At 36.1% G+C, this 13,199-nt stretch overlaps 1 protein-coding gene across 2 annotated transcripts in view; it reads right to left on the bottom strand.

Moving 5' to 3' along the window:
• Window positions 1-5,329: 5,329 nt before the first annotated feature.
• Window positions 5,330-13,199, bottom strand: part of NALCN (sodium leak channel, non-selective) — a 306,335-nt gene continuing 298,465 nt past the window's right edge. For both annotated transcript variants that reach the window (XM_072135500.1, XM_072135501.1), the window contains 4 exons: window positions 12,737-12,887; window positions 12,253-12,399; window positions 10,268-10,385; window positions 5,330-10,056 (listed from right to left, as the gene is read on the bottom strand). In XM_072135500.1, the coding sequence (XP_071991601.1) occupies window positions 9,863-10,056; window positions 10,268-10,385; window positions 12,253-12,399; window positions 12,737-12,887 (610 nt within the window). In that variant the 3' untranslated portion in view covers window positions 5,330-9,862. The remainder of the gene's footprint in view (window positions 10,057-10,267; window positions 10,386-12,252; window positions 12,400-12,736; window positions 12,888-13,199) is intronic.

The following is a 13,199-nucleotide window of genomic DNA, read 5'->3' as shown; positions in this document are numbered from 1 at the left end:
GCCCATACAAACGGCTTACGCCATTCACAATAGCAGCTCATATAAAACATTACAAAGGATAAAGCATTACAATTTACTCATGCAAGATTCCGGATTTCGTGGTTTTGTTGGAAAGCTCATAGATGCGTGCAAGTTCCATTCAAATGAATGCAAAAGTGCTGAAACTAATTTGCTATATTTAAATATACCTCTTATAGGACTTTCAAGTAATGACAAGTTATAATCTATTCACTATAATCATCAAAATTGGGTGTCTGTCCTTCTCTAGCTGCAAGACTGTGGCTGGGAAGAGTTGAATGATGCAGCAGTCTAGCATGACCCTGCCAATCCATGCAAAGCCAAAGGCACTGGCTAAGCAAGAAAAAAGATCTATATGGCTCTCTTCGTGAGTCCATGAGTTGATTTTACTTGCTGATTTAATGCACAATTTTCTCATTCTGAGGCAATCTAGTGGCTACAAAAAAAAAAAGGAACTGACAACCCTTTTAGCTGATCATTTGGTGGTTCTAGAGGTAGAACTTCAAAATCCACACACAAGGGGGAAAATGATGTATATACCTTAAAATTTACTAGAAAAAAGAGGTGGTAACAAATAAAAAAACTCGTAAAAATAAACCAAAATTTTACAAAACGCAATATATAATTCATGCTGGGTAAATATACAAAATACACTGAACCTTCATATACGGAACCTTTTTTTAGGGTGGTGGGAGAAGGTGCATGTCCACCCCCACCCACTATACAAACAGTATGTTAGGGCCAGGTACCGATATATTGATGACATCTTGATTTTTTGGACCGGCCCCCCTATGGCTTTCCAGGACTTTATTCAGGAATTGAATACTAACCCTTGAAATACTGTACTCACTTCGCAGGTGTCATCTACTGCAGTCGAATTCTTGGACCTACAGATTTCAATTAAGAACACCCGGATTACCACGTTCTTGTTTCATAAAAAGAATTAAATGAATAGTCTGTTACATTTCAGCAGCTTCCATCCATACCATAATTGCTAAGGTATTCCAATTGGACAATTCTTACATTTAAAATGGAATTGTATGGACTCGGCTAATTTTAAAGAACCTGCCCTTGACCTCACAAAGTGATTTAGAAACAGAGGTTATCCCAAAATGACCATTTCACAGGCATATTTGAAGGCACGAGCTGCCAACCACACAGAGTTATTGAAACCAAACCTCAGTACATCGGAGACTCGCGAAAACTTTTAATAACCAATGGTCTGACATCCGCATCTTATTGAAAAACAATTGGAATATCTTGATGAGTGACTAACGCTTATCTTCTTTGTACCCCCCCTCCACCGTTTACTGTTCAGTGTGCCAAAAATTTTAAAGATGGACTTTCACTTTGAGCGGCCTATGAGATCTATGGTAAGAGGGGAAAGGTTGAAGGGATCTTTTCCATTTGGTGCCTGTTCAATTTGTCCTTTAATCCAGCCTCAGGGGGTGTTTATCAATCCATCTAACCAAGAGACTTTTACCCTAATGAACTATATAAATTGTCTGGCCTGTAATATTATCCATGCTCTAATCTGTACATGTAACAAAGTTTCTGTCGGCCAAACATAACAGGAGTTGTGTAAAAGGATACAACAGTACCTGTCCACCATTGTCAACGCTGATTCACATTTTTTACAAGATAATTCTCTTTCTACTGTAGCAAACCAATGGCCTTCAAATAGTCGGTTTTGATTGTGTATATAATAACCTGCTTAGTGGTGACATTACACCAGGCCTGTTACACTGAGTGTCACTGGATCTTTACATTGGGGAGCCAAACACTTAGGGGGCTCAATGAAGATATATTATCTACTGGTTTTTACAAACCACTTTAGATTATTATCTTAATTTATTGTTTTGATTCTTTTGCACTTTATTGTAGGTTCTTGGATTTTGGAATATGTCCATCATGGTTTGATTGGAGATGTCTCACTATCCATTCACACTTGGTAAGTATTAATGTGTTGATGTGCTATATCTGGGACCCATGCCTATTTATCCACACAATTCACATTTGGTAAGTATTCATTGTCTACTACACATTTCATACTTGGGACTCTTTCTTATTCATTGTTATTGGCATTATTTTGTCCCTACTTCTTCACTTTGGTGGTTTTTCCTTCTCTTTTTTTCACGCTATTCATTGAATTATATGTTTTTCAGGACTTACTTACCTTCATTGTTGCTGTGACTCCTCTCGCATGTTTTGACCTCTTTTTTCATCCATTTATGACCTCATTACCAACGAAGCATCGCCACATTGCCCTCTCCTCCATAATTGGCCGCATCCCCAGTTCGTGGTGTGAACCATATTCTGTACTTGGAATTTATACTCCTGATGCCTTCTCATGCTCTTTGTGGTTACCATCTCTATACCGGACTTTTCCACATGTCTACTATTGTTGTATATATTTTTTGTATGATATTTTTCTCTTATAATCACCCTGCAGCACCACCATAGGGCAAATTAAGCATAAGCCTGTTCTCAGTTAAATGTATGCATCGCCTGGGTAATGTAGGGCAGGCTATGTTCTCCACACTGCAAGTTACAATCGCTCTGTCTTTGTATCTGCTCACATTACTCTAAGCAGACAATACAATGGATACACTCCAGTAAAATGTCCATAGTTTGGTAGTTAACACCTTGAATTTCCACCATAATCGTTTGACAGCAGTTCAGTATTAATGTATACTCCATCTGTTTTTACTAAACAGTATTGATTTGAGTGTTTTCCATGACAATTAGAAAAGAATAAAAATAGACTTTTGGCATAAACAATTTGGTAAAATACTCTAACCTTCAAAATTTCTTAGCCTTTCCCTTTCTTATTGAATGGTATATTGACCTGGATGTCTTTATGACACACATCAGCAGGGGTCATGCATGTGGTCCTGAAAGCAGATTAACAAACAGGTCTTTAAAAGGACCAGTTTAAAGATGGCAGACAATCTTTGAAGGCCTTTGTAAGTGGAAAGATTTGGAAAATTCCAGCTTTATAACAACGATACATGGATTCAAGCTAACTATAAATAACCATGAACAAAGAACAGCCCAGTTGCCAATATTTTTCTCGGTTGGTATCAAATGAAATTCATTTGGTAGCTGCGGGAGTTATTATAGTGCTAATGGAAGTTATTTTCAGTTATCACGTCAGACCATAAGTATACAAAGGTGGTAATTTCTCTTGTAATCTAGCGATCGGTTTATGCGTAGGGGGTATGCTTTAGACTAAGCTTTTATCTTAAGAAATGCTAAAACCATAAACAACAAGAAGATGACAACCTAGATCATTCTGACAGGAGCTAACATGTGACCTTCAAATCTGCCATGATCTTCAGGAAGAATTTTCAGCCATAATGCAACGTTTAATCTTATGTTAATATGGAGATTACTTTAAAATTGTACTTAACAGTTACTGTTGCCTTTCTAATAACATTGACATAAATGTATAAGATTATTCTATGGAATTATAGAGCTTGCACTTTTGAATGCCATTAAAATTCAGTGCTATTAAGCTTTTTAAGCAGGTTATCTCTACCTAAATAGGGGCATATCACACGTTGCACTTTGGGCATATTATGATAAAAATAATCTGTGCAACCTTATGTATAGTTTTAACACGAGACAACAAATTTGTCTATAACATAGGGCATCTTTTACTTTTAGTCTCAACGCTGATTATTATTTATTTACAGTATATATGTATGGGCGGGGAACAACTTTAAAATCTTAAAACAGAAGCCCATTTTTTATTGCATTTGCAGATTCTGCAGAAAAAAATACATTTATGTGATCTAAGTCTTTTTCAATGTTGTTGAAAGCCATTGAAATGTGTGCCAAAACGTTGAAATAGGTGTTATTTCAATAGGTACACATCAGATCCAAAAATCTGAAAATAGAGGTGTGCAATATGTTTAATAAACTTAATGTTACCAAATTCAAGCATTTACTTTAGACCATTCTATATGTGAAAACTTTGTAGACAACAAGAAAAATCCCATCTTCAGAGGGAAGAAGATGTAAGTTAATCAGGGTCTCTGATGTCGGAGAGGCAAGGGGACTAACGTTAAATCAGAAACCCAAAGAAAAATAAAACTACTACATCTACATATTTGTTCCTGGGTTATGCAGAATGTAGTATCTACATAAAAAATTTTATTCCTCCCACCTCACCCCTGGGGGTTGAAAATACAAGATCAACTTTAGTATCATTGGATAGATTCTGAATCTGTAATAAAATAAGGGGTATCCCAGTTAAGATTCTAAAGTTTCCTCCTCCCCATCCTCTGGGGAAAGGGGTAGGAGGCTGAAATTGGCATCATTAGATATATTTTTGAAAAATATTTGTAACATATATTTTAAGTTTCTCTATCTGATGTGTATTCTGCAAGATATTCCACTGTCCCAACCTTTTTACCGTTTTATTCCTCTAATAAGTAGTAAAACGTGTAAAGCTGAAGGTATAATATGGGACTGCACTCACCATTTCTTCTCTGGTTCCGTTATTATTCAAAACATACTTATGCAACATGCACACAACCATGTTTTCTGCCGATTTCAAGCCATTGAATGCCTAACACAAAGTCAGATGCATTTTTGTGGGCTCACATAGACAGCCTTGGTATTCACTGCACCTTGTGTAAGCCGACTGCCCAAGTCACAAAACTCACAGCAGGTCCTATTCCTTCCCAAGTCTGTACCTGTCATCAGCACATGATTGGGCCACAAATGTAGATGACACGGTCTACAAACAACCAACAACGGCCGTTCTGAGAGCACACCAACGTTGTGTGTGAGGCCTACAAACAGCAATTTTATAACATCTTGAGGCATTACCCAATAAAACACACCTCAATCATGTAACTCTCACAAGGTAGAAAAAGATCCAAAACACATAATAAACATGGTGTACTGCATGTATTCTAGTTTATACCACAAATTAGTAGAATTCTGGGGCATTTAGCTTAGTTTCTTGAAGAACTTCTAAACAGGAGACTGCTTATATGCACAGTTTGACACAAAATGCAGATAAGCCATAAGTAAAAATCCTTTTCTCATTTACATTTCCTTTTCCTCACAGCTTTGTGAATCCGGCAGTTCTTGTTGGAAACACTTCTGATGGTTGCAAAACACATTTTTTGAAGAAATGTGTTTTTAGCGTGTGCCAAGTCGCTTGCAACATCTTTAGAGATTGTCACATATTCTGAAATAGAACTCATTTATTATTTAAAAGAAATAAAATGCCAAGTGACATATAAGTAATTTTTTTTAGTATTGTCATTTCAAGAGCAACCCAAGAAGAAAAATGTTGTATTTGAATAATTTATTGGTAACCCAAGAATAGCTTCATAAGAAATACAATATTAATTCATATTTACTTACATATATAAAGGACTACATTCATTTCCACCCAACAAAATGACAGATTCCTGCCATGGTGGATACATACTTTTGAATCCTGACAACACACAGCCTGAGATACAAAATCTGAAATCTGATAGATTCATTTAATTTATAGATTTGTTATAATACAACAGAGAAATTCTGATTTATATGTGCAAAGTGTTAAAACACTGGGTTCTTTACCAAAGCATGGGCTTAGGTGATGAAAAGACAGATAATTCCTGTATGCCTAAATATAAACACAGGCAATTAATATATACTATTTACAAGCCTTATAGATGAAACATTTTGTAGATATCAATCTAATGCTAAAAAGGTGGGCACCCTCTATTAACTAGACTTGAGAGCCATTATAAATTGGCCCCATTCTGAGAGATACCCATACATAATTGTATTACTTATTGATATGAGTAGGTGCTATGTGGTACTACTTATACCTGCAGTGGGTTGTAGCCAGGCTAAACTTCCCCATGCAAAATCAAATAGACTTTTTCTTAGCAATGGAGGTTTCTTGATGGGAAATAAAGCTAATAAGTTAATTCAGGGCCATGAAATATATTAAGAATAGCCCCTATGAACTATTTCAGGATAACATGTATTGGTTGTCTTACTTTTGTTTCAACTATGTTCATATTGTTGCACCTTTTTGTAGTACACAACCCCCCATGAGTACAAAATACAAGGATGGGTGTGTTATTTGTCAATACAAACCTGATCACACAACACAGGTGGTAAAAGGCAAGCAAAATACTGCTGGACCTTAAGGCAAATATCACAGTGAAGACATTAGTATTACAATACAGTCTGATGTACAAACCACATTCAAAAAAGAAACAGTGGAAATTACAAAAATGCTGTGAATCAAGTCAACACAAACCCCAAACACATAAAGTGACAAAGTAAATACAGAAGCAAATGTATTTCATTTACTTTTCACAGTTATTCAAGTTCCTTACACATTTCATCATGTGAAATACATTTCAATACATTTAAAAATCATCGTATATTTACAAAGTTTTAAAGCTTAAACATCTTTTCATTGCTATATACATAGTGAAAAATTAAAGATCTTAAATGTCTTCTATAAAAAGGACTTGGTTAGGTGGAATTATTCATAGGAAGTTTTTGGTCAGCTCGGTTCATGATAGTATAAACCCCCACCTCTGCTGGCCTTTATAGACTGCGTGCAAAATAGCACATGAATCTCCATTGTCTTTAGATTGAATTTTTGTTTTGTAGAAAAATGTAATTTCCATCGGATATTGATATCTCCATTATTACATCTTGAGGCTACTTGTAGGATAAAGCAGACAAGAGGAGTTTATTTTTGAATTTGTGTTTCAATTTACAATAGTCAGATTATGTATATATATTAAGCTTTATTTTTAAACCAGCTTAAGCTCATTTGCCTTGGTTTTTGTATTAAAATAATAAGTGTGAAAGTGGTGCAGTGCAGTTTTTTTAATCCATAATCTTCTAGTACCATAAGAAAATAGGTCTCTACAAAGAAATAATATAATAAAACATAGATCTCTCTAAACTTAAAGGCGTATTCTCATCTGGCATTGATAGTTAATTCAATGAATTTTCCATACACTTACATTTCTTCAAATGGAAGTTACCGGTATTAAAAATATATCTTCTAAAACATTGTGATGTTGGGCCAGGGATTAGCGAGTGCAGTGAAAGAAGTGACACCTATGCTAACATGAACACAAATGTCCAAAAACACAAATGCTAATGTTCTTACTGTGTTAAGATAAGATTCATATGTTCACCTATTATTGTAATTGTTTTGTATCTTCTCCATTAGTTTCAGCATAATCATGCCTCATCTTCCAACTATGTGTCATTCCTTTGGAGATACTTCATTGTCCCTACATCTTGGCTCCTTAATAGTGTTATCCAGCTGCTACCCCTAATACTCTCCCTCAAATACTGGAATATGGCTACATGGAAAATCCTCCTTAAAATACTGTAAACACAAAAAAAATAAATTCTTCCTCGATGCCCCCCCCCTCCTAGTGCCCCCGCTACTTTTCCCTTCAATGTGACCTCTACAATAAATAATGTCCTCCCCAATGGGCTTACAAAAAGGAGCTCCTTACCTCATAATACCTACAATAAGTAATGTCCCTTACAGCCCCCAGTAATGTCCCTTACAGCCCACTAGAATATAGTGTCCCTCACAGGCTCCCCAGCATATAGTTTCCATATACATCACTGTATTGAAAATTTGATGTATTTTGGTATGGTGCATTGGTTCAGCAGTGTGTAATCTGTGCTTCATTATGTACATGTTAGTATAGGTGTCCTACTTTTAATGTATTCACCTGTCCCAGGCACATCAGCACCATTTTATAGAAGAGGGCCTTTATAGGTAGCTTGAGGTATTATATATACACACATATATATATATATATATATATATATATATATATATATATATTCTCTTGATCTAAAGTTATCAGTGTGGGTGTAATTTTATACACATATCAGAGCTTGTTTTGGATGCACTCTAGTTGTACATCATGCCAGTGACAACAACAGTGAGCAGCATAATTGGTCGGATTTTCCATTTTTTATATTTTTGCAAAACCTTTTCAACAATGCCGTTTTTTTTCATATAGGATATGTGTTTGGCTTAAAAGGGATAGACCCAGTTTACAAGTGATCACCCATCTACAACATAGAAGTATTTTTTTCGCTGAATGAATGGAGGAATATGTCATGTAGGCATGCTAACACTCATCTTTACGGGATGTCTGTATGTAACCAAATATTATATTCAGCTTTGGCAGTCCTACAAAGACGATGGGAGTAGTGGTAACATGCCTGCACAATGAAATGTTGGGATCCTCGCAGTAGTACCCCCACTGACCAAATTATTTATTCTGTTGTTAGATAATAACTTGTTATCTTGGTCCCATATAAAGTGCATGTTTGCTTCAGTTTACAGTTTAGAAGGGATGTTTAAAACGATACACAAGTCTAAACTCTAAAGTCTTAAGAAGCATTTACCCCTTTACAGTTATGGAACGCTCAGCTATGTATTAAAGATCACTACGGAATTTAACCTAAATTAAAATATGAAATCTGCAAGTATCAGTGCTTATTCTTAAGAAATCACACATACAAATAAAACATTTCACAATAGGTATCAGGGAAGTGTATAACATCAATATAGGCGTATGCCAAATCTACCACAGATGCAATTGTATCTGGCCACCTTTGTTTTTTAAACTATCTTGGTCTATTTTAGGAGATCTGTCCCACACCCAGACAGGAAAATTATATTTGTACCCACTTGGAGGACATTTCTATAAGGAAACCTAGGCATCCCGGTTAGAAGTAGCACATAGCATGTGATCTGACTCCCACAGACCTGCCTGACATTGATTGCCCCATGGTTATTGGTTTATTACTTTCTATACTTTATATTCCATATATCTCACTGTCATTCATCAAAGCTCATAATGACATCACTCATTTAGCTCTAATGCATATAAAGTGCCTTTTTGGTATTTTTTCTCTTAGTTCATTCCCATTTCATGGACTCCAGTTTGGGTAATGCACAGATGTTGGTAACTTGCCCTATCTTTAACGCTTATTTATTTGAATACAGAATGGTGCAGATCAGGAGTCAAATTATTGTTTTAAAAAAATATAAATTAATTATCTGTAGATCATAAGTGATAATAATAGTAATAAACTTTATGTATATGAAATAACACTATATGCTTTCCATTGATTGATGGTCCATCTTTGATTGAAGGTTTACTTGTATTATGCTGGAAATGAAATATTTATAGAAAAATACTTTAAGGAGCGGAGTTTATACATGTTAGATGTGCCCCACATGAATGGATAAAGGATAGCCTGTAGAAGTAGATCCTGGAAAACACGTTTTAATAACTATAGTATAACAAGGTTTTTTTTAACAGTTTAAGGCTGCATTCACACAAACGTATGCTCGCCGGGCCTTGCCGGTTGGGCATACATCCGGCACCATGGAGAGGAGGAGGGCGACCCCTCCCCTCTCCATAGAAATGCACGGTGTATGGGGAAAGATAGGGCATGTCTGTGCAGCCATTGCCGTCTATGGGGACAGCATGTACCGCTTCCATTCGGTCGTGTGCATGTAGCCTAAGTGGTAGTTGTATATTTTTCATGACCTTTGGTTGGCATGTCTTGGAAACATTTAGTCTTGACACCAAGCCAATTAGGAATGGAGAAGGTGCACCATTATTTTTGGCCTTCACCATTACAACTGTCAGAGACACAGTACACTGTAACTATACTGTAACTATCTTTCGACCCTACTAATCTCCAAAAACCATAAAAGGAATGTTCAAGACTTGCAACACAGTATAAGTTAGCCATGTAAAAGGTTTTCTGTGCTGCCTCACAGTAGTCTAGGTTCCATTATGCATTGTCTTTACATATCAAGTAAATCATCACCACTTTCATCACTCTCCACAGTAAGTTGCCTTGTCCACCATTTCTTGACTTCTGACCCACATGAGATTGCATCAGACATAGCATTTATCTTGCCCATTGCAGATATCATATTGGAACGACCTCCAATACGCAGGTTGACAGAAGATACAGAGTGGCTTATAGGTTTTGGTGCTGTAGAACATAAAACATGAAGACATAACTGTAAACTAACAGGTCATACAAATATAAAATGATTACCTATGTAGAGAAATTATTTCAATGGTGAAGCATATTAGGAGTATGGAAATTTCAAACATCATGTGGATTGATAGTTCAGATGACTTCATTTATTATACTTCTATTCTTGTTAACCTGTAAATGCCAGGGCATTTCTATTACCTACCTGCTGGTAAATGCCACTGCCCAACTCTTCTTGAACGCATCACACCTTCAATAGAATCTTGATGATCTCTCATAAGATCAGAAAAGGTGGGACTAAGAAGCTTGGGTAGACCGCTTGTCTATAAGAAAAATACAACAATGTTGTAATGGATTTCTCTAGAAATAAATTAATACATTCTGTTTATGGTAACATTTTTTTCAGACATATTAGAAAATAAGTTATGCTTATTCAAAACATTTTAAAGCTTACCTATTAGTAAAGGGCTTATCTACTTTAAACAAATAATTGATGTAGTTTGTGAAAAGAATATTTTCCAATATACTTTCTGTATCAATTCCTTATGGTTTTCTAGATCTCTGCTGGCTGTCATTTTACAGGAAGCTTTATTGTTTATTGTCTCAAAGGTGCACTTTTTGTTATAACTCACAGTTCTGATTACTGTGATACTGACAAGCTGTGCAACTGTGTGACGTCACATGATCATGGATAGGGTTTTATTCACAGGAAGTAAACTATGAAGCTTCCTGTTGAAGCAGAGATCTAGAAAACGGTGAGAAATTATACTGTATAAATTAGTAAACTGAAACATTGTACAACTTTTCATTACACAAACAATATTAATTATTTGCTTAAAGTGGACAAAACCTTTTAAAGTAAGATCATAATGCCACCTAAACTTTAGTGCCTCATATGCTGTGTACAGTGTGCCAACTTGGGGTATTTTCCTTCGCTATGTTTGATTTTGTAAAGGTCGTACTTTATGTGGAGGTGTGTTGTGTGCTCTGACTAACCTGTTATCTGTATAGCAAAAACACACACACACACATATGTATATATATATACACACACACACTATTTTTCGGACTATAAGGCGCACCTGATTATAAGGTGCACCATCAATAAATGCCTGCTAAAACATCTAGGTTCATATACATGGCGCACCGGATTATAAGGCGCACCTGATTATAAGGATGAATGACCAGCAGGTGGCAGATCTGTACACAGTACAAGGCAGCTGTTGTTACTAAGTATTGTTCATATATAAGGCGCACTGGACTATAAGGCGCACCTTTTATTTTTGAGAAAATCAAAGGATTTTTTGTGCACCTTATAGTCCAAAAAATACGGTATATCTGTACTGTACTCTCTCGCAAAGCAGGATATTGTGAGAAAAGAAAGGGGTAGATAATTTATCATATATGACTATTTTTTGGTTGTTGTAACAAATTGTCTGCTTGATTTGTATTACAAGTAAAAAATGTTGCTCGTAATCCAAGGTATTTGTTCATTGTAGAATGAATTGTTTGTGTTTCAATAATTTCCTGCAGGAAATCTTGCTTTGATATACATGTGGATTGGATTACAAGCACTATCCTGGGAACAAATTATGCTTGTAATACAAGGTTCCACTGTATAACTTTATATTTTGATTTACACTTCAGATCATGCAATTACAAACATGCTGTCCTGATTCATATGAATGCCCTTAGTTCTCTGGTCTCCTTGCCCTAAGCTGATGTCACAACCAAGAAGTGCCGCCCACTTCAGGAATAGCTGAATATGATTGTATAAGAAGGGATGATAAATATATGAAGCTATATTTCAAAATAGGAAGAAGCCACATGTCAAAGTATCTCTCCAGCTGTGCTAAAACTATTTTTTTGTCCCTCACTTTACAGTAACACTTTAATTAAACTAAGAGGGAAAAACCCTCAGCTTGGTCTTTGGGCAGATTAGCAACGGACCAGTCACTGGCCTTAGAGTTGACCTCCACATGAAAAGCATGTCACTGAGTAAGCAGTAATGTGCTGTTCCTCTGGAGGTCACTATTGAGGTCAGTGATTTCCTTGTATTTAAATAGTATATCTTTACAACAGCACCATCTGATGCTATTGTTGGACTGCATAGGTAGTGGTTTGTTTTTTTTTCATCTATTTCAAAGTTTCTTTATTCATTTAATAGCACAGATGTTTTTTATAAATTACCTCTGGCTGAGCATTATCTTGGTTATTAAGGCTCATGTCATCGCTTGGTTGTGTTGTCTCGATACTTGGAGGGTTTCCAAACCTCTCTCTTTCTTGTTGCTGGCTCTCTCGTAGACTGTGAATAATGCTGCAGGATTGCTGTTGTTTCTACAAAATTAAGTGTTACAAGAAATGCATTGATTTTTCCCGCAGTTATCTATAAAGTACTAAAGGATTGACACTGATAACGGGGACAATATAGCTTTACTGAAGCTGTGTAGCCATCAACTTTTATAGAGTACAGTGGCTATTTATTTTTATGGGGCTAGTATGGCTGGCAATTCTAATGCAACACTAGGGCCAATAAGAGGGGTCACAGTGGCTTCTCTTCTATTATGATGTCATTGTTCCTGTAACTTTCATAAAGATGGTAATATAATGAGACACTTATGCTCAATATTATAGGGACATCATTAAGACCATTAAAGGCTTAAATTTTACTCACTGCCCGGATACGTTTGAGACACTTCTTCAACCACATGCGTATAGTTTGTTTAGCCACCTCTTCCTCTATTGTGTATTCTAGCTGTTCACGGGCTAGCAGTTCCTCCAGTTGAAGGCTCTTTCTAATGTCCACAGATCTGTATGACAGCATGCTGTTCCAGAAAAAAAATTATTTACAGTATTCAGCCAAAACAGTTTTCAGTTCTGCAAATCACATTCTTTGCACCGTCTTAAAGAGGCAATTTGGGATACTACACCCTGGCTTGGGGGTTAGTGTGGTGCCAGGTTCCTTTTAAGAGTAAACCATAAGTGCATGGGACAAGATCAACAGTCAATATTAGATTCAACAGCAAACATTTAGTGTATCATTCAACAAAATATCCAGCAAAGATGACCCAGGACTGTTAAACAGCTAGAATCCTACAAGAATGGGACACCATTTAAAATCTTTCGCAATTGGCCTC

The sequence above is a fragment of the Engystomops pustulosus genome, chromosome 2 (assembly GCF_040894005.1).
Source record: "Engystomops pustulosus chromosome 2, aEngPut4.maternal, whole genome shotgun sequence".
In the NCBI taxonomy this organism is placed as follows: Eukaryota; Metazoa; Chordata; class Amphibia; order Anura; family Leptodactylidae; genus Engystomops; species Engystomops pustulosus.
The sequence above is the reverse complement of the archived record's forward strand: the minus strand, read 5'-3'. Positions and strand labels throughout refer to the sequence as shown.